The 21,346-nt window shown below is 42.4% G+C and overlaps 1 protein-coding gene across 1 annotated transcript in view; it reads right to left on the reverse strand.

Moving 5' to 3' along the window:
* Positions 1 to 17,000, reverse strand: part of ace (angiotensin I converting enzyme (peptidyl-dipeptidase A) 1) — a 37,320-nt gene extending 20,320 nt beyond the window's left edge. Inside the window, exons 1-9 of the mRNA XM_083788029.1 lie at positions 16,607 to 17,000; positions 9,736 to 9,900; positions 9,485 to 9,578; positions 5,470 to 5,613; positions 5,075 to 5,266; positions 4,434 to 4,531; positions 2,567 to 2,736; positions 1,344 to 1,567; positions 848 to 1,004 (exon numbers count right to left, since the gene is read on the reverse strand). Of these exons, the coding sequence (XP_083644155.1) occupies positions 848 to 1,004; positions 1,344 to 1,567; positions 2,567 to 2,736; positions 4,434 to 4,531; positions 5,075 to 5,266; positions 5,470 to 5,613; positions 9,485 to 9,578; positions 9,736 to 9,900; positions 16,607 to 16,828 (1,466 nt within the window). The 5' untranslated portion in view covers positions 16,829 to 17,000. The remainder of the gene's footprint in view (positions 1 to 847; positions 1,005 to 1,343; positions 1,568 to 2,566; positions 2,737 to 4,433; positions 4,532 to 5,074; positions 5,267 to 5,469; positions 5,614 to 9,484; positions 9,579 to 9,735; positions 9,901 to 16,606) is intronic.
* Between the last annotated feature and the right edge of the window lie 4,346 nt (positions 17,001 to 21,346).

Below are 21,346 nucleotides of genomic sequence, written 5' to 3' on the forward strand. Positions count from 1 at the left end.
AAGATATATAGCCGATCTACAAGCTCACAATGCGTCACATTGCAACTTGTTTGTTTGAGTTTGTCGTTTTTTGCTATTTGTGGGTGTAGATTTCTTGTACTCTGCGTCCTAAAGTATTGGCACTTTGGCTATCAGTGTGTGTGGCCAATTTATTTTTCCTTCAAGATTTCTATTCTGTTATAAATACTGAACCAATGAAAAGTAGTGTTAACAAGCGCCTGGGACCAAATAATACTACAATGGGTCCACCACAGGTACTTTTCTGGTATTTCCTGAAAAGTGATGATTTTGGACAACCAACGTTAACAACCGACAGTGGCGATATACATCCTAGATTCAGGAACACGTTTATTGACAAACCCAGTAAGTGTAATGTTCCATAGGCCTTAAAATTATTAAACAACAATAATAAAAGTTTTTTTTTTCTAATATATTTTTTATCCCACGATTTTGTAACCCATTTTTCACCCCTGTGTCAATCATCTAATGTGATCCTGGGCTCTACACACCCTCCACCAACCTAGTCCCCCATATATGGCCGGACAAGGGGAGAGCAACGGACTTGAACTCATGCTTCCTTCATGCCTGAGTGTCCAAGTTGCTCCTTTACACCTGACAGGGGGGAGTTTCCCTGGTTGGACGTAGCGCGTGGAAGGAACACGTTATTGCAAACCAGTTCCTTTCCCCTCCATCAAGCGCCCCGGCTGGCCAGGGGGAGGCAGTTTAGTGACCAGGATTACTGCATGTGTTTTGCTAGGGTACCTACCCTAGGGGACACGGGGAGAACATGCAAACTCTATATATATATATATATATATTATTATTATCATTTTTTTTAAAGGATTACCTGAGGTGCCACCACTCAGCGTTGTATCGTTCTGGTGGCGTTTGCCCGCTGAACACCCCCCATCTCCACTGGTCTATGAGGTAGCCAAAGGGCAGGAAAGCCATTTTCTCTAGGGCCATCTTCAACAGGTAGTTGAGGTCTCTCTGATCTTGATTTCCTGTATAGAAAAACAATGCATTGTTTAGCCTTCCCATTTGCGTAAACAAAGCCAAAAACTAATTTAAATGAATGATAGGCCATCTTATCATGGCCTAGGGATCTTGCCTCGATTTGATTATGAAAACTAAACGCGAAAATCATTTAGATGACCTTTCAACGACCTTGCAGGCATATGCAAAGGCTACAATATTATTGTAGCCTTTGCATACGCCTGCAAGGTCGTCGAGGCTAGGTGAAGTCTGAAGAGGTGAGATATCAGACTATAACAGGAAAAAATAAAAATCCACTAGTGTGGAGCCCTGAGGGACTCCAGTCAACCATATGGGGTCATTAATACCAGTGTCATTGGTGGAATTGTCCAGCAGGCCGATCTCAACCAGATGTTTGGGGGTGGAGACGGACAGAGACAGCACATCCCCAATAGCCTCATGGAAGCCTGGGTTGGCTCCGCGGCGGTAGCCCACAGGCTTGTCCTGGTACTGCAGGTAGTACTCCACATGTCCCATCTCATGGTGCACGGTGAAGAGCTGCTCCATTGTCACCGTGGTACACTGCTTGATCCTACAGACAAAGGAAGCATGCAGGTTATAGTTATAGTAGGGCCTGAGCCATGTGACTTCAAAACAATACCACAATTACTTCCTCGGTTACATTTCATTGATTATTACATGCAATTCTCGTTATTTGCTATCATGTTTGCAACTTTTGCATGCCACCGTCATACAACACAGTATAAAACAGGACTTAAGTGGTTAATCATCTGACTTATTGGTTTAGTAGTTGATTATAAAAGTAAATTATGTTAGTTAGTAGGTAGGTCTTATTGTTGGTATCTGCCAAGAACACGCAGGAGTCGATCCTCATGTGAGTTGGCTTGGAGATCAACACCTTAGCTCAAAGGAGAGTGATCTACCAACTGAGCTACCCAGAAATTGAGTTGTTGATATACCGTACGAAAACATGCTTCTTGATTATTATTATTGATTATTATTATTACTATTATAGATTGGTTCAAATAACGCTTTATTCACTAAAAACAGTATTAGTATTAGTATTTGAATTGCAGCTTTAAGCTCTATACATACTTCCTTTGTATGTTGTGTCGAAAATATCCAACCTACTATTTCTGATGCCCAAAATAGGGATGCCAGTTTGGAAGTATGTTAAACACTTGAAACCTCACATCCCTATTCTGGGGGGAACATTTGCCACACGTTGTGAGCTTGTAGATCTGTTATTTGTAGATCTGAGATTTGGTGTAGACTAGAGTGGGGAAGAAACTCCAAGTACAGCTGTAACTCAAGGGCAGTCCATACTCTCTCCGACCACCGAACTTGTCGTCGGAAAGATCAGACTTTAATTTCTTCTCCGAAGTAGAGTTCGGAGAGTCACATCATATGGGAGCGCAGCTTTCAGAACAAAAATTCGGAGGAATGCGTTTCAGAAGTTGCGAGTGACGTCATGTTGTAGTTGTACCGGAGCTTTCCGACGAAAAGTTCGATGGTCGTAGATAGTATGGACTGCCCTTTAGGTAAGAATAAAGAGTTACATCACACTAACCTGAAGTCTTTGCGGTTGTAGAAGTCCCAGGCGGAGGCGTGACACACCACTTCTCGACCTTCGGGCTTCTCCAGCATGGACTCGTCCCAGAACTCCTGGGGCATCTTGATGAGACCCAGAGAGGTGAAGAACTCCTCAGCAACACGGAACATGTGTGTGGCATTGTAGCCCTGATGGAGGAGGAGGAGGGAGAGGTGTATGAGGTCACATGCACTGCAGGCTACAATATCGTCACTGTCAGGTGGAAACCTTGTATGTCCAAAACTGTTACTTTTCAGGAAATGGCATAAGAAGAACCTGTGTTAGTAATTATTTACTCACCCTTGTTAGTAATTTGACTCAGTGGAGACCCCTGACGGGGCCCTGACATTTTGTCTAGCCCAGGGGCCCCTACTACTGTAAATCTGGCACTGTTAAAGTGGCACTGCAAAATCACCATGGACAAAACAGCCATCCAACAAAGTTGCTGCAATTCAGGAGATGAGACACTGCAGTTTATCCAGGCGCAAAGCAACAAAAACACAGAGCAGAAAACAGCAACCTTTTATGGTTCACACCTTTTTATGTGAAACAACAAAGATGAAGCTGCCAGCCTGCCAGGTTCACAACTATTATCTCATCGCCAGTAAATAAAGTCTGCTCCAGGGGTCGGCATCGTCAACCATTTTGACATGAAGTGCCATGCTTTTATTTTCTTGATAGTCAGTGTCCCATATCAACATTACATTGTTATTATGACACCACATCAATTATTATTGTGACCATATATGGCCGTCGCCATATATGAAGATCACGACACTGACCTCACCAACCCTGAATAGCCATACATGGAGAAGACTGGATCATCACCTAGATCTGCATATAGCCAGCCAGCAACTCTACATCTGACCTCAAACCCTTAGATCTCCATATATGGAGCTGACCTGCTGACATTCCATATGTTGATCTTCACCACCCGTCCTTCATCTTCGATGTCTCCTTTTTGACCTGTCCATTCAAACTCTAGACAAAGTTATTAATGTTTCGCCGCCCGGCAGCCGGCGAAAACTAGAGTTCTCAACCGGCCCGAAAATGAAGGCCCGGCCCTACCTGGGCTGGGCCCATATGTTGATCTGACCTCATCAAACCCTAGACACGCTCCATATATGGCCAGTACAGAATTCATTCCATATGTTGATCTGGCCCCCCATGCCAAAGCGCCAGTGCTCGCCCTTTAGGGCGAGGTCGCTTCTCGCTTTCAGGGCGTCTTATATACAGTATATTGTAATTTTATTTATTTTTTCTTTCTTTAACATGAAAACCTATGAAACCTATGAAAAATCTCCCAGACTCCCTCCCCAGTCAGAGTTTGAATGTGTAGGATGTAATTTGCACACCGATGTGAGGGGACTTCAATTTAATTGACATCTAAAAAAATTAAAATAAAAACCCTATCTCTCACACCTATGCCAGTGTGCCAGTGAACACACCCACTGCCAATGTTGGCAATGGGGTGGTTTCCTAAGTTTGCCTTCCCCTTAAAGTGTTAATCATTCATTAGCATTAATTGTTGCCATCCGTTGGATAAGCTCAGACAAAGATGACTGCCTTCAACTCTCTATACAAACTGTATGTGTATATATTTATGCATGTACTGTATGTTGTATGTATTGTATATGTATGTGTTTAAATATGACCTAAGCTATTCCAAATTCAGCTGGGGAAAAACACATGTGGGCAATAATTATAACTTGAGAATGCATACTGTGTCGAAAGACACAAAGTAAACTTCAGTTTTGTTTTGTTTTTTAAATGGCAATACTTTTCCAGTGTCTTGCATTGGCACAAAATGTAGTACATGGTCTCGATGGTCTGCCACAACTCTCACCTGTGATTTCATGGTCTCAGTCACATCCACATTGGGTTCGTCAGGAAAGGGGATCATCATGCCGTAAACGTTGTTCCAGGTCTGAGCCCACATGTTCCCTGGAGGAAGAGCCAGGAGGAGAGACATGTTTGTGTCACAGTGGTGGACAGGCAGAAACCTTTTCATAAATTAATGCCCAACGCTCATGCTCATAATGTCCAGTTTTGGACATATGAAGCTTCCACCAGACAGAGACGATATACTCAAGTAAATACTCTAGTCTAGTATCTAAAAGAACAAATAAAGTTCAGACGCTTCTTGGATTGAAATAATTATTTCTATTGTGCATAAACCTTGAGCATAGATATTTTAAGTATAGTTTGTCGTCAAGGCTCTGTCTCTATTTATTCCCTGTATTAAAGCATGAATATAATTAGAATTACAGGGAATTAATTAAGACTATCTTAATTAACAGTATCTAATACAAGCAGCTACTACTAGAAATGTAATTTTTGGGGGAAACGAATGCAGAGCTTTGTCACACAAGAGTGTCGTGCTACAGTAGCAGAAATAGCCGATCAACAAGCTCACAAATCACTTTTCAAATGGGGTTCCACATGTCAATTTTTGTGAAAATGTGAAAATGTTTGACAACCACTGACCTAACAGATGAGCAGGGATGGGTCCTTTAAGGTTGATGTATTTGTCTCCATATTGATTGTAGAGTTTGCGGCGTACAAATGCATGCAGGTGCTGGTAGAGGGGCTCTACAGTCTTGTACAGCTTCTCAAGGTCCTCTTCAAAGGTGGGCTTCTCGTACCAAGAACGCCAGTAATCACCAGTATCTTTATAACCTTGACATGACACAATGATAACATTTATGATTTTCTCTTTGTCTTGGTTATCATGACAGAAATAAAGAAGGAATCACATAAAACATTTGCTGTCATATGTTAACTATCAGAAATATATCAGAATAATAATAAGCAATACAATTCTAATAGTCTTCCACTAATTGTGTACTTTCAGGAACAGAGATCATAGTTATGGTTCATACCATCGGCCACAGATGCCTTGTTGCTGAGGTGTACAAATCTGGGGTAATGCTTTCGAAGAGGTACTCCTGCTTCATTGTGCCAACTCTCCCATGCATACAGCAGCTTCCTGTAACTCCTGGAGTTGGCCATAATTTCTGTCAGCTCTGCAGGGGAGATCAAAATACAATCCAACACACCTTTAAACACTGAAACTACAGTACACTACAGGTAACTGCTGCATTCGGACACCACAAGCTTAACAAAACTCATCATTCAACACATCTACAGCATAGACATCAATTCATTGAAGGGATCCAATACACACACACACACACACACACACACACACACACACACACACACACACACACACACACACACACACACACACACACACACACACACACACACACACACACACACACACACACACACACACACACACACACACACACACACGGTGGTAGCGTTCCTTTATAGTTATAGATAAGACAGAACAGTAGTTACCTCAATAAAAAATTTGGTGTAAAAGGAAGGTAAATAAAGTAAATGCCATTCTCTCTGTTCTACATGCCATTCACTCTAAACTTGCACTTTGTAAGGCACTCTTACAAAGTGTCTGCTTAACCATTTAGGACGGAACCCATTTTGAGGTACAGTATAGCAACATTATTTTTTAACAATATTTTATGTTTTTCAGAAAACAGGTCAGGATCTAGAATTTTTAAGACTTTTTTAATCAGTCTCAGTCCTAAATGGGTTAATATCTCAATTCTAATGTAAATTGTACAAATAGCATGCCCTCCAATTTTCTTTTAACATGCATCGGTGTTTAGATGAGTTAATGCTCTTTGTCAGCAGGAAAAGAAACGGAACAGACACATTGGCCAAAAGATTAGCCTTGGCATTCTTAGTGTGGCCTAAAACAACATATATCTTCAAAAGGCTGGGCGTAGGAAATGAAGGCAAGGAAAAGAGGAGAGTCGAAGGCCACAGAACATTGATAGCTGGGTGGGAAAAGGAGATAGCCTCTCGGGTCTCTATTTGTTATTATAATGGAGTGGTTGGTTGTTTTGTGAAAGGCTTGCACAAAGAGATACTTAGAATTACCCTGTTCCACCCTTTTATGTTTACTTTACTTTGCAAGATTATGAAACCAGTTAGGGTCATAATAAGCCCATTTATAATTCAGAGCAGCTTTTTTCATACCTACTGTACAGTATACCAATTTACATTGTTCACAACAATGTTTTGGCATCGGCTCCTGTAACAAAGAGCTGGGCCATTGTTTGTAAAAAAAGAAAAAATCGGCAAGCCGCCCGCGTCCGAAACGGTTGAGAAATGACAGCGTTACTGCGTGGGGGTACCCAGAACATCCAGACCTACAGGAACGCGCCCAGGGTGGATGTTGAGTGAGCAATGAGTAGTCAATGAATGGATGTCACGCCATGCAAGTTAAGAGTTGAGAGCTAATATTGCTATTTGCATAGCTCCCAGGGGTGCACAAATAGACACTTGACTAGCTAGTGCTAGAGCACCTGCCCTTTTGCCTTCTGGACAGCAATGTGCCCTTTTGAAAGTTTGTTTTTGTACAGTTTGTTCATTTTATTTGTACATGGTGACATCAACCAATTCTGGATTTAAAAGCTGCTAATATATTATTTATGCCCCAAAATCTATAAATCTCACACACTATTAAGGCAGCCGGAGGTTCTACTTGCCCGTCAAAATGACTGTGCACACCAACCCTACTCAACACCTGTAAACCTGAAAATGTAACTATGGTTGTATAATTTAGATATTATATTTATGTAAAGATTTACCATTTGAACAAAATGCCTGAAATCATGAACGCAGTGCCAGTGTGTGATTTCCGTGAGACTCTCACTAGGCAGAGGAAGAAATGCCCACCTTTTCACATTGACCTATTATAGTGCCACCAGGAGGCCACAATAACCTACCTGACCTGGCGGGGACCTGAGCACTTTTGTTTAGTTGAGATAGTTTTTAACTTTTTACGTTTTTAACAGTTCTCTTATACTGTCATGTAAAACCTTTTAAAAATGTTATGTAATGTCATTTATTTCTGTGTGGACCCCAGGAAGAGTAGCTACTGTTAAGGTAGTAGCTAATGGGGATCCAAATAAACAATATACTGTACACCCCATTAAGCACAGCTAAAACACTTCCTTTTTAGATCTGTGAGGTAATTGTTCCTATCCTGTTGTTTTTCTGAGGGTTAGGGCTGTTAAGCCCATGTTCCCATATCCACTTAGCCATTGTTGAGTCAGCTTCATGCGGCTTATTCTTATTGTCTCCACCAGGCCGAAGGCATGTGGGGAGAGTATGTTTTGCACTCCGTCCGTCCGCGTGTCCGTCCGTGTGTGTGTCCGTGTGTCCGTGTGTGTGTCCGTGTGTCCGTGAACAGCTAATCTCGGCCACCGTTAACCCGGTCGATGCCATATTTTGCACACACACTCCCTGGATGCCAACCATGAACCTCTGCCCCAAACTTTCCAGAACGGCCTGTTATAGCGCCACCAGGAGGCCGCTTTGTGTAAAACAAGTTTTTGCACAGTACACCTACAGATTTTGTCCAAACATCACGCAAATTGGTACACAGTCTCTCTAGAGCCATTCAACGAAACGGGTCTTTCAGATTTAGCAGACTCCATCCTGATTGGTTAAGATTGGCTTCCAAAGTTCACAAGAGTGCTCAGTTTCAAACAAAATGCTGCAAATCATGAACACATCGCGTGATTTCCCTGAAATTGTGCACCCACATTCCCACTAGGCCGAGGACAAAATGCCACATGAACAATTTCAACTCAGCCTCAAGGTGGCGCTATAACTGGCCGAAAAGTGTTTTTACCTCTAACTGCACGGATCTGTGGATAACCTGGTGGAGACCTGTGCCCGGAAGGGCACTTTTTCTAGTTGTTAATGTTTCGGATGAAGATAGTGTTTCCACATTGTCACAGTCAGGCAGAAACCTCCTATCTCCATATTCTAACTTGTGTTTTTTCCTAAATTATCGCAGCATGAACTACTTTTTAATCCTGAAAATAACAGTTTTGGACATATGACGTTTCCACGATTATCTGAATCAGAATTCAGAACATACACTACATTATTCGTTGACAAATTTACCAGGATACAGATTAATTTCTAAAATGTACTTATTATTACTGAATCCAATGCCCAAGAGTGGGCATACACAAATCTAGAGAAAGGTGGGAGTCGTATTTAAATATTACTGTTGAACATTTGTGGTCTAATTTAAGTGTCATGGTGGTCTAATTTTAGCCTCTCTGCTACTATTAATTTAAGATATAGACTGACTCGTTATAACTTTATTATGTACCTCAGAAGAGAGCTGTCAGACATACAGTATGTTTTAGGCGTGATACAGAAGAAGGCCCCTTTTTGCATTGTACATGGCAATGTATATAAGTTAAAATGTTTTGGTATGATATCTGTCTGGCTAAAATTACAGATGCTCCCTTTCCATTGGACCCTGAAGTTTGCCTCTTTAGGCAATTTCACTACTACTGTATAACGTAACTGCAAATCTAAGACAACGCTTGGCACTTGGAGTTTCTGGGAAATGTATTGCAATAAAATGGAAGTCTGACTCCCCCTTCCTCATTGCGAGATTCTCACTCAGAAATTATTTTAATAGTTATGTTCCTCTTGAGAAGATTTAACACATTTTTGAAGATTTGGCAACCTTATTTGGATTTTATGGAAAATGTATCCCTACCTGTATCAGAGACGTTAATGTTATATACTGTAGGTTGGTATCTATTGTTATCTCAGTAAAGAGCTATTATTTCCTGAAGCTATTTAATATACAGTAGATTTGTCTCTTCTTGTTGTTCTTCTTTTATTTTGATTGTTATGGTTTATTTTGTCCTTTATGTATGTGGGTTTGTTTGTATATGGGGAGAGGGGAGGGATGTGGGGAGTTGTATGTGTGCTGTGTTTTGTAAAAAATGTAAATTAAATATAAAATATTCATATATACAAACTTACCAGGCTCCAGATTCCAGCATGTATTATTTAGCCAATCTGGACACACCTTGGCTGTTGAATATATTTTGTCCATGGTGCTAAGAATGGTGTTGTACTAGAAATAAGTTATAGAAAAAGGGTGCAATCAATGTTAAACTCCAGTACTGTACATCTACTATATTTAATAAATATAATTCTGAGGAAATCTGGCATTGACTAGCTACACACAGACATAGCAGTACAGTAGGCTATATCCAGACATGAAAACGTACCTCCTGTCTCTCGTTCCCTGGCAGGTTTGCAGCGCCCAGTTCACTGATCTTCTTCATTAGCTTCAGGTCATCACCAGTCAGGTTAACACGCTCTGGAGGGAACACATCTTTGGCCATCTTTCCCCATGCCTCAGTGAAGGCCTGCTCCTCCATAGAGGCATTCACCTGGACAAAGACAACATAATGTCTAAAACACCATGGCCTCCCTGTTCAATCTTTAGTTATAAATAGTAAGGTACTATGTACAGTATGTGTGCAGTTGGTGTACAACTGGTGTTCAGTGACAATTTCTGACAAAGCCACACTATACAGGAAGAATTAGGATGGCATCGTACCCACATGAACAAGTGAGCTGCTTGTGGACATGGCTAGTCTTGGTGACTAGTGTGGTGATGGTCGTCAAATACAAATAGCGATGTTTATAGATACCATGCTCTTAGGAAGAACTTGTACTATATACAGTGTATATAGTACAAGTTCTTCCTAAGAGCATGGTTTGTGTAACTAAGTAATTCACTGGAGAATAAAAGTATTCTTTTTTACACGCATGTGATACTGTGATACATCTTCTTGATATGGTATTCTTCGTATTTCAGAGATGGTTCTCTTTTGTGATGCCATGCACGTAGCAGTGTGTGTTTCTGACTGGTCTACTTTTCATACTGTAGGCTACTGACGAACCCCGTTCTAGACGGCTTGGCCTTCGGCCACACTGTAAAAATCTATTGCCTCTAATTTCTTGTTCTGTAATTCTCCTTATACTATACCGACGATAATTTGCATGCAGGCAAGTTATTGGACAACTACTGACTATCCACCTACTTTCATTTCCAATGAACGAATATGAATGAATGAATGAATGAATGAATGAAAGAGAAAGAAAACTAAACCATTATGCACATTAGCAGTGGTGGGAGACGTAGGCTACTCACATTTACTTCAGTAAAAGTAGCAATACCGCATGCACAATGTAGAAATACTAATAACAAGATAACTAATGTGCAGTGGCACTGCACATTACAGTTATCTTGACAAGTTCTGGGATGAAGAAATAGTCAAGTGTAGGAAAGAGACTTGAGCAAGAACATGTCCATAACAGCATCCATAGCTCAAGGACAGTAGCCAAGGAAATGACTCCGAAGTGCATACAGTATAAACATGTGTGACCCCGACAGTGGCCTAAAAGCTTGTCTTTATGGCATCTTGAAAGGTCATGGCTATCTGTGAGTGAACCTGATGAAGCCCTTCCTGGGCAAAGCATTTCTTTGTATAGGTGCTAATAAACCACGGGACAGCAATATACTGCACGTGTACACTACCTTTCTTTATCTGTGGCCTGTTCACTACATAACTGTAGTGTTGGATAAATGTGCTGAGGCAAGGCCAATGGGAGAACATTACATGGATACTGTCGTATCCGTGTAATGTAGTTTCCCGGAGGACAACTCACTTGACCTTGACTTGACCATGAATCCTCACTGTATGTTAAAACATGTGCAATCACATCACTGCATATGATCAACATTCTATTAAATTTGACTGATCTGTGACATCATATTGACCACAGGAAACAGAGGTCACTTGGGTACTATCAGAATGTTTTCATTGACGCCTAGCCTAGCTTAGGTAAGGAAACAAAGCACATGAATTTGCAGGGTTCACGCCACCCTCTCCCATCTCAACAACAACAGTGAAGGGGGCTATCTTAGGCTGTTATTTATTGACTTCGGCTCTGCCTTTAACGTCACAGTCCCCACCAGGCTAGCTAGAAAACTGACTGACCTGGGATTGAACCCTGCGGTGTGTGCCTGTGTCCTGGACTTATTGTCTGCCAAACCCCACGTGGTCAAGGTGGGTAGTCACATCTCTATACTTGACTTGAGTCCCCCAGGGATGCATACTGAGCCCTCTGCTGTACACCCATGATTGTGTTGTCAGAAACAGCTCAAATACCATCTGCAAGTTTACTGACGACATATAGACCGATTCCGTACCGGTTTCATGGTCGCAGCCTACGTATTTCCTGTAGGCGGACTCGACGTAGCTGCGGGGGTAAAACCCTCACCAGGCGCACATCTTCCACTACAGTGAACGGCAGAGTGACTGATGTTAGTTTGCCTCAAACTTTACTCCTTTACCTGCTTTTTTACTAACACTAACATTACAAAGATGCCCAGAACATCGAGATGAACCTGTGTAGTTTATGGCTGCTCCAACAGTAGTGGCAACATAACAAATAAAATAAAACGGAATGTCTAATATCCACCGCGATGGCTGAGACCAGAGCCATTGAGCAATGGTTGAGACAAAGCAGTGAAAGATACATAACGCCAGTCTTACCCAATACCAAATATTTCTGTTTTATTAACACAAGGCTGCTGCACTTTATACCTCATACTTTAAATGCTTAGTATGAGGTATAAAATACAGCAGCCTTGTGTTCATAAAACAGAAAGATTGGGTATTGGGTAAGACTGAAATTATGTATCTTGCAGGATTCTTCACTGCTTTGTCTCAACCATTACTCAATGGCTCTGGTCTCAGCCATCGCGGTGAATATTAGACATTCCGTTTTATTTTATTTGTTATGTTGCCACTACTGTTGGAGCAGCCATAAACTACACAGGTTCATCTCGATGTTCTGGGCATCTTTGTAATGTTAGTGTTAGTAAAAAAGCAGGTAAAGGAGTAAAGTTTGAGGCAAACTAACATCAGTCACTCTGCCGTTCACTGTAGTGGAAGATGTGCGCCTGGTGAGGGTTTTACCCCCGCAGCTACGTCGAGTCCGCCTACAGGAAATACGTAGGCTGCGACCATGAAACCGGTACGGAATCGGTCTATAGCTGTAGTGTAGACTGTGGTGGGCCAGTCTCAAATCACAAGGAAGGGGCCTATCTGGACGAGGTGGCAGACCGGTCGCAGTGGAACCTGGGAAACTTCCCTTTCTTGAACATCAGCAAGACCAAGGAAATGAATGTAGACTTCTCTATGGCAGAAGTCCTATATGCCTCTCTTGATCATTGTACACCAGTGAAGAGGGTAAGCCGTTTCAAGTGACAAGGGGGCATAGTGCATGCACATCCAACCTCACCCAGGTGATGAGCAATCAGCGATTCAACAGAAAAACAATAAAGTCTGTAACACTGGTATATTTCTCAGCTCGACCTGTTTATTCTTAATATATTTTTTATCCCACGATTTTTGTAACCCATTTTTCACCCCTGTGTCAATCATCTAATGTGATCCTGGGCTCTACACACCCTCCACCAACCTAGTCCCCATATATGGGGGACAAGGGGAGAGCAACGGACTTTAACTCATGCTTCCTTCATGCCTGAGTGTCCAAGTTGCTCCTTTACACCTGACAGGGGGCTCGACCTATTTATTGCTTACAATACAATAAACAAGTGGAGCTGAGGAATAATACCAGTGCTGTGGACTTTATTGTTTTTCTTTTTAAGCAATTTCAAGTACCTTGGTGTGCTCGTCACAGAGGGCCTATAACATGAAAGCAAAGAAGACCAGACAACGCCTGTACCAACCACAAGCCGCTGAGGAAGTTCAAGGTCTCAGAGAACATCCTTTTAATACGCTATCGCCCAGAGCATCATGAATCGGACCAGCACCTCCCAGGACCTGCTATAGCCAAGGGGCCAGCTAGGCACTCCAATGTTGAAGCGCTGGGCCCTAGTGGTAAGAGAAAGGACTGCAGGTGGACCCGTGGATTCATGATGAGGAAACCCCGTGCAACCGAGCGCTCAATGTTAAAGCCCAGCAGCTGCACTTCCGCATTTGGGCACCAAATGCTGAATCGGCGAAAAAAGGCGGAAGTAGACGGTCCTTCCGGGTGCTTCAAAACGCCACTGAGCAACTTCCACTGACATGAATAGCGGAGGGGGCGGAGCTTCGCGCCAGATCAGTCTCTATCCTTTTAATACTCTATGGCTATAGCGGCGTATAGCCTATAGGCCTGCAGAAGGTCAAACTCACCACAGGGAGCTCCCTCCCTCCTGTCCCTGCAGGACACATACTGTATGACAGCAGGTGTTTTTGAGCAGGGCAGAAAGAATTAGGAAGAACAAACACCACCCCCACCCCCCCAGCACTGGAATGTTTGTTCCATTGCAGACTGGCAAAGTGCCTGAGGTGTCTCAAAGCCCAGGGCTCAAGCAAACAAACAAACAAAAATAAATATGTAAATATGTCCTTGCTGATTTTCTCACATGGTTTATTTGCGCTAATGTACACATATGTGAATGTATAAATTGTACACACAGTATGCATACATTTATATATTGTACACAGTATGCATACCCCACCTTCACACATTCCCCCTCCCTTCTCACACACACACACACACACACACACACACACACACACACACACACACACACACACACACACACACACACACACACACACACACACACACACACACACACACACACACACACACACACACACACACACACACACACACACACACACTACTATTGGAATAGAGTTTTAACAAAACAAACTAATCAAAAAATTGCACCTTGGTGATGTACAGTAAGTACGTTTTCTACAAAGCATTTTTACACTGTCATCTTGCTACTTTTACTTCATACAAATATGTGCGTACTCTGTTTAACGGTCACACTCCCACAATCCACTGATTAAAAAGGAGTTAAGGTGAAACTCGGTGACTCTCTCTCAGTTTTGGTGTTTTTTCCTCTATAATTATAGGCCTACCCTTTTTCCTGCCATTCGTCTATCATAGTCATTCCATCCAAATTATATATTGTTTCTCTCACTTTACTTCCACGATAAGGATTATTCATCTCTTCTCTCTCTCCCTTAAACACATTTAAACACGGTTACAAGGTTCAGCCTTCCATCAATATAAAGTTAATTTGTACTTGCGCTCTGGGGTAAATTTAATCTCTCCTTTAACAATTCTGTTGGGACTCTTATATACATTTACACTTGTACATGCACCATAAAATACTACATTACATTTTGTAATTAAAGCAACTACATCTGAACTCCCCACAGGGCAAAATTATATATTGAACAATAATAATTAAACAAATAATAATAATAATAATATAATAATAAACCGTATGTGGTGTGATGCATGTTGAAATCAGTTTCTTTGAAGGTAACAGAGGCTCAGGCTTGGATTTGACTGGCAGGTTTAATGTCCAGATCCCACCTCACATCTTGGTTTTATGCATTCTGATGAGAGGCCTGTGGTCTGATCCTCATGCTGTTTGATTTCCCTGGCTGGCTCTGATCCCAGCACCTCATTTGCGCGCGCGCGTGTGTGTGTGTGTGTGTGTGTGTGTGTGTGTGTGTGTGTGTGTGTGTGTGTGTGTGTGTGTGTGTGTGTGTGTGTGTGTGTGTGCGCGCGTGCGTGCGTGTGTGTATGGGGGCACATTGCACCAAGTGCTCTCTCTCACTACGGCATTATCATTCCCGCGCAAACTGTAATCGATTTTTAAACCAGGCTAATTGGGAAGGATGAAACCCTACATTAACAGCTAATGACACTGTATATCTGGCGGTGCAGGTTTGATTGGAATACTGAGGCGAGTGTGTCGGTCTCATGCTCATTTGGTGTCAGGTCTTGCTGAGTGGCGCAGCGTGTGCTCACTCTGTCTGCCAGAGCCAATAGGGTTCAACACTTGGCTTCCCTTTGATCAAATCTTTTGAAGTGTCTGGAACAATAGCGCTCATCGCTGGCAGCGTACAGGTCAGTCAGCCTGCTCACATCCTGGACGTACTCTGGACAGCTCACACTGCCACTGCAGGGGGGTGAGCGGGTTACACCTGTTGTGTTCAGCGCGTGTTTAGAGTCTGCCTCCCTGAGCCTGCTTAGTGTACTGAAATCTTGTTGAGACAGCTGTCCATGGCATGCACACACACACACACACACATTTGCTTTCATGAGCGTGCGTGCGTATGCATACAGAATGTGTCAGTGCCTTTGCCTGCAAGTGTGTGTACTGTACATGTGGTATATGTAATGTGCACATAAATGAGTTATGTCATTCATGCGTGTGTGTGTGTGTGTGTGTGTGTGTGTGTGCATTCCTCCCTGTCCTAAGGCCAGCACTCTGCAGTCTGCACGCCGCTGCAATTTTGTTGGTCCCCCCAACTGCCAGTTTACAGTCTGTGTAAAATCTTCCTGGTTCTCTATGGATATACTTAAACACACTTCGAGCATGACTGCAAAATCAAAGCCATCTGCCACGCATGTTTATGGGTCATGGAATGCCTCTGAGAAAAATATAGTTGATTGTAGCGAAAGAGGCACTCATCGTGAGTCGTGACTTCAAACATCTGTAGGCTAAGCCGTTAAAGCAAAAGGGGTGTCAGTGAATAACATTGCACGGTAAAACTAATGTCTCAATCTGTAGGAATGGCATTTTCATTCCTCATGTTCAGCATGAGGTGTAAGTACTGTTCAATTGGGCACTCGAACAAATAGACAGCCCCCCCCCCACTCCCAGAATTCATTCAAAACTCGAAGACGCTTGAGGCCACAGGCTTTCGGATCCGTTCCTTACTTCCACAAACACACAAGCTGAGTTGGCTGCTTTGTGAAGGAAGCTGGGCATGTAATTCTGGATAGGGCTGAATAGGGGGGAGCTCCAAGTCAAGCAGGGGCCTAGCTCTCCACAGAAACCCCCCGATCACGCGTGTTTGCAATCAGAAGGAATCGGTCCAGGAAAGCGCCCCTCTTAATAACTAAACGCCACACCACTCAGAGCATGCCAACATCATCAGCATATGTCAACCTATGTGACACACCTGTATGCACTCAAGTCTAAACCAATCACCCTGCATTTCTGCAGAGCTGTTGACCTATACTGTCTGTACCCACCTGGAGTTCAGAGTTGTGGTCCGTCAAGTTGGTGTTATAGTTCCAGCTGGCCAAGACGCTGTGGTACAGGACCTCCTCAGCTGTGGTGTTGTATTCATTTACAAATCTCGATGCGTCCTCCACGGTGGTGTTATACTCCCCGGGAAGCCAGTGGCTTGGCAGAGCCTCACAGAGTCCCAGGACTGGCAACAGGAGCACCGCTGCCCACAGAAACCTGGCCATTATGATCCTCCTTCTGTGTGTGTCTCTCTCTCGCCAACCCGAGAAATGGAAAACAAACTACAAAGAAAAATAAGTGTTGGAGGAGTGGACTAAAAATACACTTTATCCAGTGATGTGAGAGATCACTTTCCCCGGGGCTGTTCTTCCACTGTTCCCCTCCCAGCCTGACTGCCTCAACTGCACAGACAGAGGCAGCCACAGCCAGCTCCTTTTAAACTACAGTACCAGTTTAACCCAGCCCACTTCTGCAGCCTTCCCCTGACCACTTTACAGCACAGCACGTCCACCCCTATCCTCTCCACCTTCTTTACTCCTTACCTTACTTTTTTTTAACCGTCCTCGTCTCAGGATTTGGTTGGTCAGTGATAGCTTTGATCAGATCCAAGTCTCAGGAACTGCAATACTGTGGCTGATAGGAGAGAAGCAGTGACACAACATCGCTCCCTGTCTGCCTGACTGCAGAGTGGCAGCTCCCCATTCATAAGCACTGGGGGGGATCTGGAGGGAGGCACTCCGCGCACTACGCTCCCAGCTCCTTCACTCGGCTCAGCGAGAACTGAGAAGGGGAGGGAGAATTAGACAGACCGGGCATAAAGACAGAGAGAAGGGAAAGGAGAAAGTGGCAGAGGGAAACAGATGTATAGAGGAGAGTAAGCCTGGCAGGAACTCGTCTTTGAATTATCTTTGCTGAAACCACACTTTTACTCATTCTTTCACTCTGTCTCTATCTCTCTCTCATCTGAGGGAAGATTGATTATCTCATCAAATGGACAGAGTTTATTGGTAAGTGCAACTCGGCCAACTCTCCCTCCAATTGATAAAAAAAAAAAACTGCAGCCATTGCTGTTTTAAGCTTTGATTGTTCACAGTTCTTAATCTATAGGAAGGGGAGGTGTGTAAACTGTCAAATAGGATTGTAAAAAAGGATTTTACAAGCTGTAAAAGCTATAAAACGGTCTATAAAAGATCTGATGTTCTTGGAAGTCCAAATAAGCACAATGAAGGTGCTCTTTGGTAGGAAATACCAAAAGTTCAACATAAGAAAAAACCACCCCCCCCGATTTTTTACTATTTCATGGTGAAAATATTAAAAACAATTAAGACAGAGCTGGGTTACAGCCCACGCGTAGCAGGGTGTGACCCATGTCTTAACATGCACATTTATTGTTTGAAATATTTTCACCATGAAACTTTTTGCCAGAAGAGTGCCTTGGATCTTTTTTTATTTTGTTCTTCAGTCTCCGTTCTTACCGTCTGCACTGTGGATGATTGTCCAAACTGCACCACTGCATGTACTGAAGCTCATCATGCCATTGGCTGTTGCACGGCAACTGCCAGCACACTATTTCCTTGGGGGGAGACTCTAAAAAATATAACACAAATATAAAATAACACATTACTCCATCAATATAGAGGGCTTGAGTGTTCATAGAAGTGGGTATATTGTGCTCCGTGGACCTCATAAAATATAATATCGTCACTGTGGGGTGTAAAAAAAAAACTGTTACTTTTCAGGATATGGACTAAAAGAACCTTTGTTGCAATGGATTTAGTCAGAAGCTCTAATTAATACTTTTTTATTGGTTCAATATTTATAAAACCCACAGACTTAAAAAACATTTTTTTTGCTACTTTAGGAATTTATTTATGAAAAAACATAAAACGTTGAAAACTTGAAATATGAAGATACAAGGTTTCTGTCCGACAGCAACAATATGAAACATGTGTGAAGTGTGAATAGGGATTTGGAGTAATAATTATTGAGTAAATGAAACAAATCCGTTGAGTTGTTCTCAATTCTGGCATGAACAATGGTAAAACACTGGATCAAAAGCCCAACCGTTACCACCATTGCCATATAGTTCAAAAGTACAACTTATTTAATTTTGACGGCTTTAAACACTTTGCAGATGCCTGCCTCATTTTTAAGATCTTAAATGGACTTGCACCTCCACCACTGAAACAGTTCATAGATCGAACGGACAGTGGTGGCAGAACAAGGGCAACTACCAGAGGGGACTGTAAAGTGCCAATCAGACGTAGTGTGTTTGGTAAAACAGTCTTCTCTGTTAGAGCCTCCCATCACTGGAACAGTCTCCCTACAGAATTAAGAGAGACCTCCAACTATCTGACCTTCAAATTCAACCTGAAAAGGTGGCTAAAAACAACTCAAATCTGTAATCATGAGTAACTAACTATCAGCACTACTTAGTCTTTACCACCGGTGTCATTTCTCACTTCACTTACCGTTGTTCTGTCCCCTGTACCATGTCGATCTGTTCCTGTATTGTATTGTGTTTTTGTATGGACGTAGTGTTGGGTGCTTGCACATATGCACACATGGCATCAACGCATGGTGTTGTGTGCAGGCACACTACACTTTGTCCTTCTTTTATCTGTATTGTACTGTGTTTTTGTATGGACGTAGTGTTGGGTGCTTGCACAAATGCACACATGGCATCAACGCATGGTGTTGTGTGCGGGCACACTAGACTTTGTCCTTTTTTATTATTCATTTTCTAAGAGCTAACTCTGGCCCATTTACATTGATGTGAAAACTGACACTGATTAATGAGCTTTGTCCCTGTCAAATAAATAAATAAATAAAATAAAATAAATGTCATCCCACAGGAATCTTCTCAGAGAGGTTTCATTAAAGTACTCTACTGTATGTGTGATCTGTGATGCATCATCTTTAGGCAGCGCTCAAATGGCAGGTTTGAAAATCCTATTTATTATTATCTCCGCCAGGCCGGAACAGCCAGGTGGCGGGGATTACATTTTTGCCCCGTTTGTGTCTGTGAGCAGCTAATCCCAGGCACCACTGGACCGTGCACACTCGGTTTGGCGAAGAAAGAATCGCCAAACCGAAATATTTATAATCAGTCTGTGTCTCCACGTTCAACCTCACTCTCCTTTCTTCATTCTCATTCGCTACAAGCTAACTCACACAAGGCCTCATTAATTCCCACATTGCAACTCAAGTGGTCTTTAAAGATGGGGTGCCGTGATTTCCCCCCCCATAAAACATGATAATCAGGTATGATTATACTAGGAGGAAGAAAGTGTAGAAGAAAGTGTTAAAATTATGGGGGGTTAGGGGAGGGGTTAGGGTAATAATCTCACAATAATTGTGTATTTTTGATTGGGCCTTTTGACTAACCACACCTGGGGGGTCTATTTGAATAGAATGTTAACTCCATAGACACATACAAAACAGAAACAGTACAAAAATCATGGCACTCCATCTTTAAGCAGACCAACATCTCTGTTCATTCTAGACTAGATGCTCAGTATGGTCGCGTCATTCCAAACCCTGATAGGGTTGCATAAAGACCCTGCCTGCCTCTTTGCTCCGTGGTTACCAGACAGTCCAGACTGGTAAACGGTTCCATTGTATGTAGGCAAACACACAAACTAAGACAAAAGAGAGAGAAGTGGAGTGGAGCTTGTTCTTGAGCATTAGGCCCGGGTCCTCCCAGCTGGCACTGACGACCTCTGCCCTCCTTATCCTGAAAGTCAAAGTACAGGTAAGCACAGCACAGATAAGGACTACTTCTCTTGTGGATCTGATAAACATGTAATTTCTGATTATGCCGATGTTCCACATTTGTTGTTGTTGGACTTTATACAACTACCTTCAAATGGCTCTCGCTCCAAATAGTATTATGAACCCTTGCAACATGTGGCAGGGCACACCATCAAATCTGTCAAACACCTAAACCATATAATTCATTGACTGAAGTTCCACAATAGTCTATAATATGCCCCTTCCTTTCCCCTCTATTCCTAACCGGTTCGTCAAAATAGCCGATCTACAAGTTCATATAGATCTGACATTTTTGCCAAATGTTTGCCCCCACAATAGGGACTGTGGAAATGTGGTTAATGATTGGAACGATTAATGATGCATAATTATTTAAATATAGATGTGTAAACTAAAGGGTGATTATTCTTCATTGAATAATGTGATGTGACTATTACCAAGAACTCCTTTCAACCGAATATTTCTTCATCCAAGTCCTAACAGTCAAGGTCATTGTCACATGCCATGCATTTACATACACACAAATAGCCTGATTAGTAGTGATTACTGGGAACAATCAGGTTATGTCTATAATTCAATTGAAGCTTTTGCATGCATATCATTAGTGTGATTACAGCAATAACCCTGGTTTGCATAATACTTGCATATCCAGTGAAGTTGCTACATCTTTCGCCTACATATTCAAACGTGCACATTAACCCATTCTGACCTGAGATCAGATTCATACGAGGTTTTCCACTGGACACACACTGGTCTGATGAACCAATTCTGACCCGAGATCAGATTCTAAAAATGTCAGTCGTTCTTCGATTTTTCAAAAAATAGCAGACCTACAAGCTCAATAGCTAAAGCATAACATGATGCTAACACCAAAATGGGTGCCCGGTCAGAATGGGTTAAGAAACGCATAAACATTTAGACTCTCGAATAGAAAATTAACTCGAAAAGCCTAACTACGCCTATATCTCCGA

The sequence above is a fragment of the Protomyctophum parallelum genome (genome assembly GCF_964188405.1).
Source record: "Protomyctophum parallelum genome assembly, chromosome: 17".
NCBI classification, from domain to species: Eukaryota; Metazoa; Chordata; class Actinopteri; order Myctophiformes; family Myctophidae; genus Protomyctophum; species Protomyctophum parallelum.